Source organism: Puma concolor, chromosome E3 (assembly GCF_028749965.1).
Source record: "Puma concolor isolate L17-30 chromosome E3, mPumCon1.1.hap2, whole genome shotgun sequence".
Taxonomy (NCBI): domain Eukaryota; kingdom Metazoa; phylum Chordata; class Mammalia; order Carnivora; family Felidae; genus Puma; species Puma concolor.
Genome location: NC_141682.1, coordinates 41,062,688 through 41,079,591, shown reverse-complemented (window position 1 = coordinate 41,079,591; position 16,904 = coordinate 41,062,688). Strand labels below are relative to the sequence as shown.

The 16,904-nt window shown below is 62.8% G+C and overlaps 1 protein-coding gene across 1 annotated transcript; it reads right to left on the bottom strand.

The window, feature by feature from the left end:
• Window positions 1–4,583: 4,583 nt before the first annotated feature.
• On the bottom strand, window positions 4,584–9,934 carry HS3ST6 (heparan sulfate-glucosamine 3-sulfotransferase 6). The gene is made up of 2 exons (XM_086691596.1): window positions 9,522–9,934; window positions 4,584–5,344 (listed from the first exon to the last, which is right to left on the bottom strand). Exons 1-2 carry the CDS (start codon window positions 9,932–9,934, stop codon window positions 4,729–4,731), a joined length of 1,029 nt encoding a protein of 342 aa, XP_086547722.1. The 3' UTR covers window positions 4,584–4,728.
• Between the last annotated feature and the right edge of the window lie 6,970 nt (window positions 9,935–16,904).

The window sequence follows — 16,904 nt, the reverse complement described above, 5'->3', positions numbered from 1 at the left end:
CCGGTCTGGCTCCCTGCTGTCAGCACAGAGCCTGTTTCAGATCCTCTGTCCCCCTCTCTCTGACGTCCCCTGCTTTCGCTCTCCCAAAAAATAAGTATTAAAAAAAAAAAACAACGGAGAAGTCCCACAACAAAGAGATGTGTAACTTTAAAAACAAAAGGGATATGAAATTCACGTTGAAGGAAATTCCGTGTTAAAGTGAACGAGTCTGTGGCATTTAGTGCGCTCACAGTGTTGTGTGACCGCCCCCTCGACCTAGTTCCCAAACATGTTTATCCCCCGCCAAAAGGACACTCCGTGCCCATTAAACACGCGCCCCCCCCCCCCGCAAGCCCCTCCCCCAGCCCCCAGCAACCACCACACTCGGCTTTGGGTCTGTATGGATTTTCCCGTTCTGGACATTTCACATCAATGCAACCATACGATCGGTGACCTTTTGTGTCTGGCTGCTCTGCTTACCCAGATGTTTCCAGGATTCGTTCACGATACGGTGTGTATCAGGACTTCTACCCGTCTCGTGGCGGAAGGATAGTCCGTTGCAGGGACAGAGCACGTTTTGTTTATCGATTTGTCTGTTGATGGTCACCTGCGTTGCTTCCATCCTTTGGCTCCTGCGGGCCAGGAGGGCCGCGCAGCCCCCGGCCCTGGCGTGTGGCCTCCTGCAGGGTGCAGATCATTTCCCACGGCTGTCCTTGTCACTCCCTGCCCTATCCCCTCATCCATGCATCCTGGTGCCTGCGTGGTTAGTGCTGTGCTTCTCCGGCCCTGTGGAGGGTGGCCACCCTCCTCCGAGAGCACAAGTAAGACAGACGCGAAGGAAATAGAGAAAGCCTGAGTTCAGAACCAGAGAGCCCCGGGGAGGAGCCTGAGGGCTGCGGGCCGCAGGAGGTGGCGGCTTCCCACAGGAGGGAGGGCGAGGCCCCTGCCACGGCCACAGCCATGCGAGTGATCCACTGGTCCTGCGGTTCAAAGGGCCGAGGCGGGCCCACGGAGGCACCGGATCCTGAGGCCAGCTGACTCCTTCCCGGTCCCTCCATCCCAGCTTCCCACAGCCCCCAGCGCACCCCCTGGCCTGGGCCTTTGCCCCCAAGGAGACTTCAGGAGTCAGCCCTTGCCAATTGAAGAGAAAACTTCTAGAAAGGGAGAGTCCCACAGAAATGAACCACTGGGTTCATGATGTCAGCAAATTGCCAGCCCCTTGCTGCGCAGCATCCGAAGGCCCAGAGGGGTCCCGGGGTCCCAGAGGCTGCTGCCACGGCCACCAGAGGAGAGCACCGAGGGTCTGCCTGGTCTTCCTAGCCCCTCCCGGTGCAGATGCAGGAGGAGCTGTTTGGACACCGCAGCCCAGCGGCTTCTTAAGAGGAATGGGGAGCTTCCCAGGAGCGGGGCCGACTAAACTTCAGGAAGGGCCTCTGGATCTGGCCGAGGGGACAGGTGCCAGAGGTGTCCACCCTGGGACACGGAGACCAGCCATGAGCTCCAGGTGGACCAGGCCCTTCCCCAAAGCACCGCTCCTCCTGGGGTGAAGGGGGCTCACAGGTGCCGCCCAGAACAGTACCTCTCTTTCCAGACTTTTCCCCAGGGCCCAGCCTCCCCTTCCACACCTGGTCCTGCAGCCATTCTTAGGAGCCTGAGAGGGGAGCCAGCAAGGTCAGCCCACCAGACCCCCCAGCCCTGGAGAGAGGTACCCCCTCACAGGAGGACAAGAGTCCGCAGGTGGCTGCAGATGGGGTCCAGGGGTCGCCAGGCTGCGGAGCCTCCTCCAGGAGCTCCAGGGGCTCCAGGGGAGGGAGGCGGCCAGGTCCCACGGATGGCGACTGGCTCCCAACAGGGAGGGCAGATCCGAGTCCCGACCCTCCTGTCTCCAGCCTGGCACGGAGGCCACTCAGGGCAGGGTCTGCTCAGGATCTCCAGGGCCCACATGTGTAAGGCTCAGGGTAAAGAACCCCGTCCTCACCCAGATGCACCTGCCTGTCCTGGGGGTCAGGGAGCAAGGACCCTGTGGGCCCCCAGCCTGTACCAACCATGGCCTGAAGGTCTGAGGCAGGTGCGGTAGAAGCCGCCCCCTCCCCAGGTGTCTCCAGGCCCCTTCCTGGACACCCAAGGCTGTGAACACCCCCACCCCCACCCATCTCATCCCAGTCTGGCTGGCTTGTGAGGAACGGAGAAGGGGTCCCCGGCCTTTTCTCCCCCACTGAGCAGAACAGGAAGAAGGTAATTGGATCAGCACTTTGTGCTCCATCTGGAACATTCCAACATGGAAAACCCACTGAGCAGCTGGGGAAACAATTTAGGGACTTTAATTAAAGGCCGATGACTCTCCCACGGAGACCCACCCCCACACACAGCCGGGGAGACCCACCGCATCTGCCCTCAGTGTGTTCTGAGGCCCAGCTGGGCACCTGGCTCTGGGCGCTGGCGGGCAGTCGGGCCCAGTTTCCACTGGGAGGGGGATGGGGGAGGACCGGGACCAGCCAGCTCACCCTTTCTCCACACTGTTTCCAGCCTGCCTTCTGGGCACCAGAGCCAGACAAACTGGTGGCTCCCACAGCTCTGCTTCCAAGAAGCTTCCGGAAGGGAAAAGTGGGTCATGTCAGTGGGCTCGGGAAAGGGGCTCTGACTGTAGGGAGGAAAGGAGACTGGTGTGAGGGAACAGCCTCCGCACTCCTAGGCTGTCCCCTCTCAGCCCGCACCTTCTGTGCCTGAAAGGCATTTCAGGCAGAGGGAACAGCATGTACAAAGGCTACGCAGATCGAGACAGGTGGAAGAAGCTGTGGGGGCAAGAGCGTAGGGGTGAGGGTGGCATGCCGGCTAGGGGTGGGGGCAAGCCGCAGAGGGCCGGAGCTGCTAAAAGTTTGGACAAGGGTGTGTCCAGGAAGAGGGAAGCAGCGGGCAGGGCCCAGGCTGGGAACTGCCTTCCGTCCCGCCCTGACACCCGGGGCGGGCTGCCACACGGTCGCTAAGTGGGGCCCCAGCACCGGGAATGGGGACAGAGACGCCAAGCCCAGGCCTTGCCATCCGGCGGGGCCCGGAGGCCCCTGCCTCGTCACCGTTATTGCACGTTGGTCACCATTATTGCACGTTGGGCCAGCCCTCCCCTCCTCCCACGGCAGGCATCCAGGCGGGGGAGGGGCCTGCAGTTGTGTCTCAGCCGCACCTGCCCACATCTGCCACCGCATCTCCGCCAGGGTGTCTCAGGACCAGCCCCCGGTCCTGCCTCTGGCCTGGCCCCGATGGCAGAGCTTCCTGACAGTGCTGGCCCCTCAGGACAATCCAGACAGGAGTGTCCTCTGGGCCCAGAACCAGCAGGAGCGAGGGGCAGGCTCCGGGCCGCTGAGGAGAGATGCCCCCAACTCCCTCCCCACTTCCTGTCGAGCCTCTTCTCACAGACAATCAGGTTACCCCAGGTGTCTACCACTGGTAAGGTCATGTGACAAAGACCGTAGCCACCGTGACTGCTGGGCCCGCTGGCTCACGGTTAGCCAGAAAAGGTGCCTGGAAGGTAAGCGGTCACTCCCCTGGAAATCCTCCCTCATTTCCACCCCGGGGCCCAGGACGGGCAGCTACTCCAACTAGCCCAGAGCTGGAAAGGCCACAGCAGGGCTGAAGATTTGATATGGACCCAAGGCCTGCGGTGCAGAGGACGCAGCCAGGTCCTGTGAGGACCCAGCACAGCCGGGGCATGCCAGGCTTGGTTCCAAGGGTCCCCGGAGGTCATTGTCAGGGCTGTTTGTGGGCACCTGGCAAGCAACACCTCCTGTGGCCAAGAGCAGGTGACAGTCATTAGGAAGGGGCCCCCACCTTCCCAGGGGCAGAGGGGTGGATAGGGCAGCCTAGCCCACCCGAGCCTGGCCTAAGTCAGGATCTGAGCAGGCAGCTGGGCCCCAGATGGGCATTCACCTCTGCCCATCCCCCAAAGGCGGGAGCACTTCCTGGAACACAGCAGAACTGGGGCATCCAGGGCCTGGGGGAGTGGGTGGAACCCACTGAGAGGGCACGTCCCCCCCAAGCGGGCAGGGTCTGGAGGGTGAGAGTGGCAGCATGGGTGTGGCCTGTGGTGGGTGGTGCCACACTGTCCCCAGGGGCTTGGGGACGCTTAAAACCAATACCCCGCTGCTGCTCCTCACGTCACACTCTGTGTAACGCAACCTCACCAGATTCCCAGGAGGGAGCATCCAACGGGCACTAAGACACGAAATCAGCCGCAGTCATGGGTGCAGCCCTGAGTTGGCCAGATCCAACTTTCATCCCCCCCCCCCCAGCCCTCACGTGGGCAACCTGGAGCCTCAGTTTCCTCATCTGCCGCACGGGGACAACATTCCAGCATAGCTCAGCATCCCAGGGCGCACAGGAGGGCCTCCAGAGTCTGAGCTGTGCGTCACTGGGCAGGCCCTAAACCTCTCTGAGCCTCAGTTGCTCATGTGTGACATGTGGCCAAGCTCACTGCACACCCCAAGGGATGTCTAAGGATTGGGTTTTGGACCACTCCGGGCATACGAACGGTGCCCTGTAGAGACAGGTGGTATGGTTAGCGTTTCCCCGGGCGGTGGCACCTCCAGCCCCCCGTCTGGCCACCTTCCAGATTATGTGGAAGAACACAGACCCAGGCTTTATTCCTTAAATACTTTTCCCTACCCATCATCTGTCTGCAGGCTCCACGGCCCGGCGGCCGGCATAAATTAAGGTGAGCGAGGGTCCCCGGGCCGGGCACGGGCTGGCCCGTCCTCCTCAGTCCCAGCCAAAGTCCTGGCCGGTCATCTGGTAAAACCTGCGGTTGAAGGGCCGGTAGAAGTCCCGCAGGCGCCGGACCACAGCCTCGGGCACGCGGGGGTGGGGCCGGCCCTTGGACTTGCCCAGGCAGCGGGGGCGGCTGCCCCCCTGGGCTTTCTTGAGGCAGGGGAAGCCCTTGGTGGCGTTGAAGTAGAAGTGCTTGTCCGTGACCACGCGTTTGAGGCCCAGGAAGTCCTGCACGCGGCCCACCTCCCCGGCCGGGTCGCTGACCAGGCGCTCCCCGCTGACGAACAGGAAGCGGGACAGGGGAAAGAGCCGCAGCCAGTTGGTCAGGTGCTGGGCGTACAGGCCGATGCGTACGGCGCTCCAGGCCGTGTCCACGGGGCCCAGGCCGTGGCGGAAGGCCAGGGCACGGAAACTGGGCAGGCCCGGGGTCTTGGAGAGCGTCTGGGCGTAGTCGGAGATGGCCCGCGTCACAGGGTTCCGCACCACCACGATCAGCTTCGTGTCCGGGGACATGCCGTGGATGCGGCCGGGGGCCTCCCGAGTCACGAAGTAGCTAGGGGTCTTCTCCAGGGTGATCTGCCCGTCCAGGGTGCGTGGCATCAGGCTCCTGTGGGGCGGTTGGGAGCAGAGGGAGGTGAGGGTGGGGACTGGCCCCCAGGGAGCCAGGGCTGACCTCCCCTTCCTCCAGGAAGCCTCTAGGGCAGGCAAGCCTTCCCCACCAGACCCACCCACCCTAGGTGCTTGGGTGGCCAGATATAGGCTGTGAGGCGGTGCACCGAGGGGCCTGTCCCACCAGGCTACCCACCCCCCTCCCAGAGCCGGACCGTGCCCACGCCAGACCCCGTCCTTGTGAGGCCAGCGGCCTGGACCTGCTGCCCACACGGCTGAACCAGCCCCCCCGCCCCCCCGCAGGCCCCTGCCCCGTAATTACCTCCCGTCACACACACAGCAAGGGGCATCCCTTAAATTAGGCCGTTAATTGTTGACAAGTGTCCCCTCTCGCTCCCTCCCCTGCACGGCCTTCTCCCACCTCTGATGACAGCCCTGCTGACCTGGGCCACACACATCAGAATGGACCAGAATACCAAAAGCCACTAGCGGTGGCTTGAGGACGCGTCCCAAGACCCCAGCCGCCTGGCTGCTCCCAGACCTGGCTTGGACCCCAACGTGCAAGGCTGCAGCTGACCAGGGGAGGGGAGCACGGACCCCATGCCAAGGTTCTGGGGAGTCGGCCCCCTGACCACGCCAAGCCCGGGGAAGCCCGTCCTGAACCAGTGTCCCACAGCCACACCTGCCAGCCAGGTGGGCAGGGCGCGGCCTGGCCAGCTGAGCAAACAGCTCTGAGGGAGGGCTGGGAACTAGGTCAACAGAGGCAGAGGCTCCCGGGATCTGTGGGAGGCAGAGGGAGGGGAGGCCGCCGCCCAGCTAGCCCTGCCTCCCGTCCTCCTGCCCCTCTGACAGCCCCCCCGCGACTGGCCCCAGCCAGGAAGGTGGGGTTCAGACTCCCCTGGGAGTCTCTTCTTCCTGCTCAAACCCCCAAAACACCCAGGTCAGGTGGGCACACAGGTGCACAGACCCACGAGTCAGGGCGCTTAGCTTGGAGGGTGCTGGTGGTGGGATGGGGGGTGCACACGTGTGAGTCTGGGACATGCCACTGGCTCCCTGACTCCACCTCGGGGGCCCAGGGGCGTCCGGTGGGCTGAATGGGCTGCTAGCTATGGGAGCCTCCCCACTCGCTCAGAACAAGGGTGGCGGTGCAGACTTTCCTGGCCCACTCCTGCCGCAAACTGGCTTTGAGCTCCAAGAGCTTTGGGATCAATTACTCTCCCCAGGCCGAGCCAGAGCTCGGAGTAGGGTAGGGATGGGGGCTTTTGTGGGGTGGCAGAGACCGAGGAGGATACGAGGAGCAAGATACTGACCCCCACACAGCAAACATCTGACAAGCTGTTCTATGGGCACCCCCCCCCCCACACACACACACACACATACACACACGCACCACCCCCACAGCTCATCTGGTCTGCATTTCCCTGCGGCTTCAATCCAGCCCTGGGCGACTCTCCCTCCTCTGTCTGGGCCTCGCTCTGTGTCCCACACCTCTCCTGGGCCCCATCCAGCCTGCCTGGGACCCAGCAGAAACGAGTTCCAGTTCCAGGTGGAACCCTGCAGTGTTGGGGGCATGGGGGCATTGAGTGCCCTGCCACAGGGGTCTCTGTCTCCGGGTGAGCAGGGACAGATAAGTCCCACAGAAGCTGCGGTCCCTCTCCCCACATACTCACACCCCTCCTTCACTGCTCCTGCTTGGGCCCCAGGAGCGAGGGGGGGTGTCCCCCACCCCTGCACCCCTCCCCCTCTCCTCCCGCTTTTCCAAAACACTGTGGTCAAAGTATAGCCCCCACTTGCCCCTAGATAGGGCACTCCTCCCTGAACTGAGACTTGGAGGGGTTTGTGTGACTTCAGCACCTGCCAAACAGAGTGAGTGAATAAAGGAACAAATGCTGAGTTGGGGAGCCCTAGAAGGTCGCAGTCCCCAAGATAGAGGACCCTCAGGAGCCTGAGAGATGAACTTCCTAGAGCCCAAGGAGAGGGGACGGTTGGGCCAAAATCAACTTTGAGCAGGTCCTACCTGCCCAGTCCATGGGAAGGACCAAAGTCACTGCCTGGAATGAGATTGGTCACAGCCCCGTGAGCAAGGGGGGGGGGGTCCCAAAAATTCAACTGGGGGCACTAGCTGCTCCTCCTCTACACACTGCCCCGACTCCCCACCCAGAACAGGGCTCTGCACTGGAGGTCAAATCAGGGTCCCGAGAGCAGATAACACGGCCAGACCACGCCCAGGGGCTGGCCGACCTCTTTGCACTGGGGGAAACTGAGGCGGGTGGGCATTTTCAGAGGCTCAGTGCATCCTCACAGCCGGTTGAAAGGACAGACAGGTCCAGAGGCACAGGGCCACGGGGGGGAATACCAAGCCCACCTCCACACGTCACTACACAGCCACAGCCCTTTTGAGGGCACTTGGACACATGTACCTCAGAAGCTCAGCCAGCCTGCATTGGCCAGAGGGGTCAGTGCTCGCCAGCCCTGACAGCTCTGGGTTCCTGGAGGCCACTGGAACCTGACCCTCTGCCTCCTCTGCACCCGCCCCTCCCCCCAGTGGAGGTGGCTCTAAAAAGGAGGAAGGGCAAAGTCTCTTCTCCACCAGACATGCTCCGGAATCCCCCGGGCCCCACGCCAGGCACCCCAGTGTCCCAGGAGCTCCCTACCCAGAGCTGAGAATCTGCCCCCTGCCTCTCGGATGCCTCGTCCTCTCCAGAGCGGGAGCATGCACCCAGGGAGGGCCTGCACAGCCCCCCCGGACCCCAGGCTCTTCGAGACCAGCCTCTGCAGCAGCCCCTCCTGAGTCCAGCCCGGTGCCTCCCCACAGCTCCTTGTAGTTACAAGTCATGGGGTCAGTGATGGGCTCTGAAGTCTGCTATAGCTAACAGCGTGTCCTCCACCCTCCTTCCTGTCCCCTCCCCTCCTTCCCTCCTCCTCCCCCTCCTTCTCTCCTCCTCCTCTTCCTCTCCCTCTGCAGGGCAACAGCATCAACAGCATCCCGGGATTAGGGATGCTTTTGGATGCTGCAGCACCGTCAGAGTGGGGTAGCGTCTCTCCCTGAGCACCAGGCATGCTGGGGGATTCAGCCAACTGGGTCCAAGGATAGACTCACTTTCCCCTCACCATCTGGCTCCCCTAAGACCCTCGACAGCAGTAATCCTTCAGAGCTCAGGAACCAGGACCCCCGTTCTCAATGGGGCCCCTCCAAAGCCGTGAGTGGTTTCAGTGCAAAATGCAAAGATAACAAAGGGGAAGGGGTGGTGGGGGGTTGGTATCTGGGAAGAGGAAACTGGTACATCTGAGAGTCAAAAGCCCAGGTCCTGCCACACCCCCCACTCCCCATTAATTCACCAGGTGACCTTGCGCTGGGTCCTCTCTGCCCCATAGTTTGGGGATGAGGTGAAAGCTGCGGGGAGTGGGGTGACTCACTCTCCATCTGTAAGCCCTCGCTTCCCCGCAGGAAGGGACAGGCAGGCTTGTGCACAGTCGAAGGAGGCAGAGGGCAGGGCCTCACGCTCGCTGCCTCAGCGGGGGCCGGAGTGGGGGTGCTCCCCCACATTCTACCACAGCACCCCAAGGCCAGACAGACAGGCAGCGGGACAGCTACAGAGCCCCTTGAGTGAGGCTGGGGCCCCAATCCCCACCCCTTCCTCCTTTCTAAGTAAAGCCGTGACTCTCTCCGGACCCCCAGGACCACAGAGAAGGACTCCTCTTCTCGGGATTGGGGTTCTGGGGGAGGAAACAGACGCTCTCTAGGAGACTACAGGGAAAACTCTTGGGGTGATTGGCCGGAGGTCAGACATGCTCTCCCAGGGTGATCCAGTGGGGAAGCGCGGATAAGCATAAAGCATTTCTAATGCCCCTCAAACCCCACTAGCTTCAAACTACTGGTGTAGGATGGGAACTCCTCCCCGCCACTCTTGCGGGGACCCCTCGGCAGCCCTGAACCAGGGTTTCCCCTGGAGTTTCAAAGTTTCTGGGAGCCCCCGGCCAGTGACCGCTCCTCCTTTCCGTAAAACCCAATGCTGGGGGGCCCGCGTCCGCGGGGTCAAGCTTCGCCCCCCCCCCACACACACACCCAGGCTGGTCTCAGCCCGGATTCCGGACACCTGCCCCCCCCGCGCCCCCAGTGAGACCCCCAGGGGCGCGTCCCCCTGTTGTTGGAAGGCACCCGCCAGGGCGCTCACCGGTACCAGGCGAGGCCGCGCTCGTAGCACCTGTCGAAGAAGTGGGGCTCAGAGCCGAGCGCGCGGACGTCGGGGTGCAGCCGCAGGAACTCCAGCAGGGCGCGCGTGCCGCCCTTCTTCACGCCCACGATGAGCGCCTGCGGGAAGCGCCGGCGTCCCGGGCCGCTGGCCACAGGCAGGCCCGGCGCCCCCCGGGGACCGACGGCGCGGAGCGGCTCAGCGGGCGCGGGCGCCGGCACCGGAGCGCGGGCGGCCGGCGGGCAGCGGCCGGGGAGGGCGCAGAGGCAGTAGGCGCCGAGCACCAGCGCGGCGAGAAGCAGCGGCGCACGCGGCACCCGCAGCGCGGCCCCCTGCCCGGCCCCCGCGCCCTGGCCGCCCCCGGCCCCGCCGCCCAGGCCGCCGCTACCTGCCATAGGGTGGTGCTGCGCCCAGACGATGGAACGCGGGCTACAGGAGCGAGCGCATCCCGGCCCGTGCCGCGCTCAGCCAGCCCGCGCCGGGCTTCTGCTCTGCGCCCCGCCACTCGGCAGGCTCGAAGCCGACGCGGGGCGGGACCCGGAGGCCCCGCCCAGTCCGGGGGCCCCGCCCCCTGGACCACTCCCGGGCCCGGGACTCGCAGGCGCCCGCCGAGGCTGAGGCGTGATTTGGAGCCCCAGAGGTTACCTGTCGCGCCCTCTTGGAGACCTAGGCTCCAGCCTGCGAGGCTTCGGGGTCATCACCATTGCGCGCCTGGATGCTGCGGCGACGGGTCGGGTCTCAGGGCAGTGACAGGACTGAGATGAAGGACCGGCTCTTAGAAGGCGGATCCCAGTCCCTCCCGGACAAGGGCGTAGCAGCAGGTGCGCGGGTGAGTGTGGACCCGGGCCCTACTGCGCCGAGGCGTTCCCGGGAATGTTGAGGGAAGTCTGAGGGGGAGAATGGGGCGCGCTTTCCTGACAGTTGGCTTGCCATTCATCAGGGTCCCAACCCTGACGGCCGGAGACGGTTGTCCAATACGATTACCATTTTAGGGTCCTGGGAAGCAGGCTCAGGGACGACAGGCGTCTGTCCCAAGGCCCCATTCAGATCTGTCTCCTGACCCTTTCTACCATGTCACACCGTCTGTCTCTGCAGCCCAGTCCACCTGGCGTTGCCCTGGGATGTCAGGGACCCATCTCTAATGCTGGCAAAGTGACTCCTGAAGATGAGAAGATTCTGGAGAGGTGGGATGGGAGACCGGAAGGAGGAGCCTGGGTTCTATCTTAGGAGCTCCTGCTGAGGTGCAGTGACATTCAGGGGCCAGGGGCCGCTCACAGTTATGGGACCTGCTGGGTGCTGGACACTCTGTGGGGAGTTTATGCAGCCCCAGGTTCACTGAACCCCCCACACAGCACAAGGAAAGCAGAGAAGGAAAGGGCTCCAGGAGCAACAGTCCCAGGGAGAGACGGAAAAGGAACGGTGTCCTCTCTATGTCTCTGCCCAGGGCTTCCTCACTGAAGCTTGGTGCCCCATGGGCATGGGCTCCTAGGAGAGGCCGACCTTTCACTAGCTGCTCAGAGGCCACTGCCCTGGGTTCTGCTTGTTCCTGGCACCAATGGCATCTGGGCAAGTCCCAGAAACCTGGGGCCTCTCCAAAGGCCAGGGGCCTCTGTGACCCACAGGCATTTCCAGGTCTCCCACCTAGAGGCAGCCCTGAACTAAGGCGGCTCTGCAGAGCCAGTGGCATGAAGGCCGCTGATCAGGGCCCCAGCCCGGATCCCAGACACAGGCCTGCACCTGCTTGTCAGGGCAAGACTCAGCCAGGAGCCCTGTAGGCGGGTCGTTGGCACAGTACTGTCTGGGGTGCATGTTGATACACACAGGGTCACAGGAAGTTCTTCTTCTGGTCTAGCTTAAAAGGGGATCTGTTCCAGACAGACTGGTTCTCCTTAGACCTGTCCTGGGTGGGGCCCTGCTCCACCTGGAGCACCCACTCACAGTCTCAGCAGGCCCCTCTCAGGGCTCCAGATTCCAGCATTCGACCCTGACGGCCCCTCTGTCTCCCGGCCCTGGCACAGGGAGAGTGGCTTCCTCCTCCCAGCCTTGGCTCATGCTGTTCCTCCTACTGAGAATGGCTTTTCCTCAGCCCCCCAACCCCTGACACACACACCTGCTTGAGGATTTTCCAGAAGCAACTTATCAACGACAGCAGGACATGCTGGGGGCTGGGGAATGGAGTCCGGGGACAAGGATAATTTCCTAGCTGAGCCCCTCCCTCCAGCCACCATCCATCAAGTGACAGGTGGGGGCAAATCTGGGGACACCCAGGAAGGCAGCCTTGGGACATTTGCTCACCGGGGGGTCCCTAGCACCTAACAGAGACTGGCACCAAATAGGCACTTGACAATGACCGGCTAGTGGAAGGCTGTGAATGGAGGAAGAGGTCAGGGAAGGCTTTCTGGAGGAAGTGATGGTCAGGCAAGCCTCCTCACACATGGGGGTTGCCGCCTTCCCTCCTTCCCAGGATGTCGGAGTGGCCCCTCCGATCTGCCTCCGCCCTACCTTGCCATCAGGGTCCAGCCCCAGCTCTCCACTGGCACCTCTCTGTGTGGTCTAGACACAGTGGATCCCCCGCTCTGAGCCACGTGGCAGGAAGTGAGTTGAAAGAAACCAGGCCATGGGAGCACCGGTCCTGTAGCTGTCCCTGCACCCTGAGAGGCTCGCTCACCTCCCGCCCTGTCCGGTCTCACCTCCACTGTGAAGAAGAAATGCATCAGCCAGCTTCTCTGCCAGCTGGATCTCCTCAGAGGGCCCCTTGGCCTTCAGGGTCCAACATGGCTCAATCCCCCCTTGCCCAGACTGGACCCCCTGCCCAGGCAGGATGGCCAGGCAGAGGTCCGTCTGTCCGTCCTCCTTAGGCCAACCATCAGACATTGAGGTAGTCAGGTCTGCTGTGCTAGCTGGCTGGGAGGAGGCAGCACTGGGGAAGAGTGGCCCGAGCTGCGGCCCGCTAGTAAACAGCGTCCCTGGAGGAGACGACAGGGAAGGTCAGAGCAGAGGGGGACACAGGGGCGAGTCCAGGGAAGAGGCCTGGGGAGCGAGGTCACGGCAAGAGGAAGGCCCAGCCTGGCCTCACAGACCCATGACCCAGCTGCCCAGCTATATCTGAGTCCCCTCCACTGACTGTAATTACTCCCTTGGTGGGTGATTTTGGACCCCATCTGTCTCCACCTCCCCGTGAGCGCGGCAAGGGCGGGGACGGGGTCAGTCTTGACCACGGTGAGCACTCATGAATGTTTGTCGAGTGACTGAGTGGCCTGGCTGTGTGAGTGAGTGTGTGAGTGACGGAGTCTATGTGCGCGCCCCGCCCCCGGGCTCCTCTCTTCCTCTTTCGCAGACTGTCCCCTCCCCAGGGCGGGCACCCCCAGCGTGGGCCCCCACAAGCAGGGTGCGTCAGCAGCTGCCCCACTCTGGAAAGTGATCCCTAACACCGTGCGGTCCCTCCCTCCACGGGGGACAGCTGGGGGAGATTTCACACATGCGGGGCTTCCAGAACTCCCTTCGCTAGAACCACACCCTTACCCCCTCGCCCGACTCCCGCAGTCTGCGGGGGTCCTGGAGCCTGCAAGGGGGGCCGAGGGGAGGGGGCTGCGGCCAAGGGCAGGCCCAGCTGTCCTTGATTTGTGTGGGGTTGTTCTGCTTCAGATGCCGGATTTGCCTGCGCACAGAGAGGATGCGGTTTTCTCCTGGAAAGGGACCCCTCAGAGATGTCTACCCACCGAGCCCACCCACCCCCCGGACTCCACTGTTCCCAGTTCACCCTGGTAGGCAACGAGGTGGGGCAGGAGCACCTGCCCCCTCCTAGCAGGTGACCTTGGCAAGTAAGGCGTCAAGTCTCTCTGAACCTCACTTTCCTACTTTATCAAACAACGCGGACACTGGCCCCATCCCTCTGGGTGTCTACCTCCTAAACTCTTTGTGGTGAGGTGGCAGTGGGCATGGGACAGCGTACTCACTATTCATCCTTCTTGGACGAGACTGGAGAGGAAAGACTTTCGGGGGCCTGGCTGGCCAGAACCCAGGGCCTTGTTCCTGGTGACCAGCTCCGCCTAGGGCAACGTGGCACAGAAGGGTTTGCCAGGGCAGACAAGATTCCCAGGGTCCGGAGGGACCCATGAAAAGGCTCCCTTGACCAGGAGATTCTCTGTCTCTGTTCCCTTAACCTGCGTGAGATTCTCGGTCTCTATTTCGCTCTGCCCCTCCCCTGCTTGGGCTCTCGCTCTCGCTCCCTCTCAAAATAAATAAACATTAAAAAAAAAGAAAAGAAAAAGAAAAAGAAACAAGGCTGTTTCTGCCCCCACACCATCCCCACGACCTCCAGCTTCACAGCCCCAAGCCAGGCCTCTGGACCCAGAAGCCCCCCAGCAGCATGGGGAGGGCTGGGCCTCATCTAATGGCCCCACAGCAGGGCACTGTGCCCTGGCGGGGCCCCCCATGGGCCAGAAGGTGGCTGTGAGCACCTTCCATTGGGAGCCAGGAATCTGACGCAGGCTAAGGAACCCCAAGCTCCGCAGAGGCACAGGACCCTGCGGGATTGTGGGGTGTATGTGTGTGCACGATTGGGGGTTCAGAGGCTCGCCCACCGGTCCCCAGCCTGCATCTCCCCACGCGCCACCCAGAAGCAAGTCCAGCCTGGCCAGTGGACAGGACACCCACAGACAGCCGCCCCCCCCAACCCCTCATTTCCAGGGGAAGCACCCCATCACCACAGTTGGCCAGACAGACAGCCGGGCTTGTTGCACTTGGCCTTCAAGGGAGAGTCAGAACCCAGATGCCAGGGCAGAGCATCTTGGGACCGGTGCCTCAAACTCCTCCCCTTTCCCATCTGCCCCCTCCCTAAGCCGCAGGCTTTCCTGCTCCTGCTAGAGGACCTTGAAGATTGACCTCCACCCCCTCCTCAGAGAACAGTGACTCTGCCCATGTCACCTCTACTGGCCATTGCTATCTCCCCAACTCCAGCCTCTCTGCCCTCCCCACCCGCCCACTTCCAGACACACACCAGGAGTTCCTGGCTCAGAGATGGGGGCCCAGCAAAAACCCAGTGTCTAGACTAAGGGAACAAAAAGCCACTGGAGTCAGAGGTGGAGGGGGCAGCCCAGGGCAGCAGGCAGGCTGCACAGTGGGGGTGCAGGGCACCGAGGGCCCTGGCTCCTGTGGGCTCCCGTTCCCCCAGGTTCTGAAGCATGGATAATCTCTGTGATTTTTTGAGGAACAAATTATGCCTGCATACAGGCCTTGGGGGGCAGTGAGGGGTAGGGGTGGAGGGAGCCTATCTGCAGGTAACCCTTAGTCCTTCCTCCCACCCACCCCTGTCAGCCACAGGAAGCCCACCCATCCCCGACCCCCCCCCCCCCCCATCTTCTCTGTGCTTCCTGCCCCTGAGCTCCTGTAAGCAGAACCCTAGGGCTGGGGTAAGGTGACAGGTGGTCCCGGGGTCCCTGCATCTCCCAGACCACAGACACGCTCACACAGATGTGCGGCTTGGCTCGCTCACCCCTAGAGTGAGCAGAAGGCAGTGCAATTTGACATACACTCTTGGCCGCTTCTCTGTGCACTCTCCCATGGGGCTCAGCGTGGGGGAGGGAACACGATGGGTGCACCTTGGACACTGACTTGAAGGAGCTCCCTGACCTGGGGTGAGCTGAGGCCTGCAAGCGGGGACCGCAGGGACCCGGTCTGTGCACACATATAGGAGACCAGCCCGGGACTCCCGCAGCGTGGGGGCAGGAGAGAGCCACTGGGCTGAGCCACTGGGAGAGGCTTCTAGAAGGATTCCGGCACATGGGGAGGGGGTGAGAAAGAAGGAACAGCAAAGTATAGAAGGTGGGAACACGGGGGCATGTTTCAGAGTGGAGTCTGGCTGGCCTAGAGGCCCAGGTGCAAGGGTCTGCGTGCAAGGGGTGTGGTTAACAGGAGCCCGGGAGCTGCGGTAAATAACACTACTCTCATTCACGGAGTGGAAAGGTGGCTGGAGACACGGGATCTGTGGGACCAGAGCCAGCAGAGCCTGCAGGAACCACAGAGGGAAGTTTCTGGTTTTTGTTTTTGTTGTTGTTGTTGTTGTTTTGTTGTTGTTGTTGTTTTTGCGGAGATCACACGGGTTGGGGGAGGCTAGCTAGGAGCTGTCACCATTGAGGAGAGAAGTGGGCACAGACGCGAGAAGGTGGTGCCCTCAGAACCTGGTGCCCCAGGTGGGCCAGGATGGCAGCAGGAGCAACTTGAGGACGCTGAAGGGCCGCAGGCTGAAGAGGAAAGGGCATCGGGAGCAGGGGGGTCCCGCGGGGCTGCCCTGGAGAAGGGGCTGGGAGCAACAGGTCACTTTCGCGAAGCCTACCAAATGGGGCCCCTACACCGCCGGCCCTCGCACCGTCGGACGCCAGGAGGCCTCAGTTACCTGTGTTCCCGGTACTGGCAGGCTGGGCCGGCGTGGCCGAGCGGGCTGGAGGACGCCGGCGCTCACCACCGAGCACCGCTGGGTCACGGGGTCCCTGGAGGGGACTGGATCAGCCCTCGCCGTCGGAGGTGCCGCTGCTGCGCCCCTGGCGGCGCCTCGGGGAACTGCAGGGCCTCTCAGACCGGCCCTGGCGCACGCGCAGCGCGGAGCGAGCTCGCCCCCTGCCCGTGGGTGCTGCACACAGTCCCTGCGCCGCTCGCTAACTGGTGGCCTCCGAAGGGGTTCATCGCGTTACGTCCCCTACCAGGACCTCGTATGAGGGTGGGTACCCGGACGCTGGCTTGGCGGTGACCTCCACCGTCCTCTCTGGGCGCCCCCTCCCACTTGCCTGCCCAGCCCACATTCGTGCACGGAGTCACAGGCTTCCTGGGACCTACGAATCGGCCGCACCCCCACCAAGGTCACGGCTCTCCCTGGCACTTGTCACCCAGAGAAAACGAAAGCCGTGAGTGAGCACAAGTCCCAAGCACGGTTGGGTCACTCACGCACCCTGCCAGCGTCTCCTGAGCAGGGCCGCGGGCCCCTACAGGGGATCAGCGGGATCCCAGACACATACCACTTCCTCCCTTGCCCTGAGTGCCCCCGCGTGCACGGGCCTGCCGGCCGCTGTTGAGTGGTGTTGACAGAGCATGGGGAGCCGTCTGCCCCTGAACAGAACACTTGTCTGCAAGGCTGTGCCCTGGAGGGTCCACTTGGCAAGGGAGGGGGCGCTGGAGGGGGAGGGAGGCAGCTGGGTTCTCAAAACGTCTTTTGTTTCTCAGGAGGAAGTAGGGCTGCAGGCCAAAGGTTATGGTGTAACCCAGCAAGAAGAAGGAGGTGGGGGGATCTATGTTTCCACAAGAGACAACTCACTCCCACCCCAGCCCCTGGCAGACAGGTCCTGCCCATAGCCATCCTTTTCCAGGCTCCTG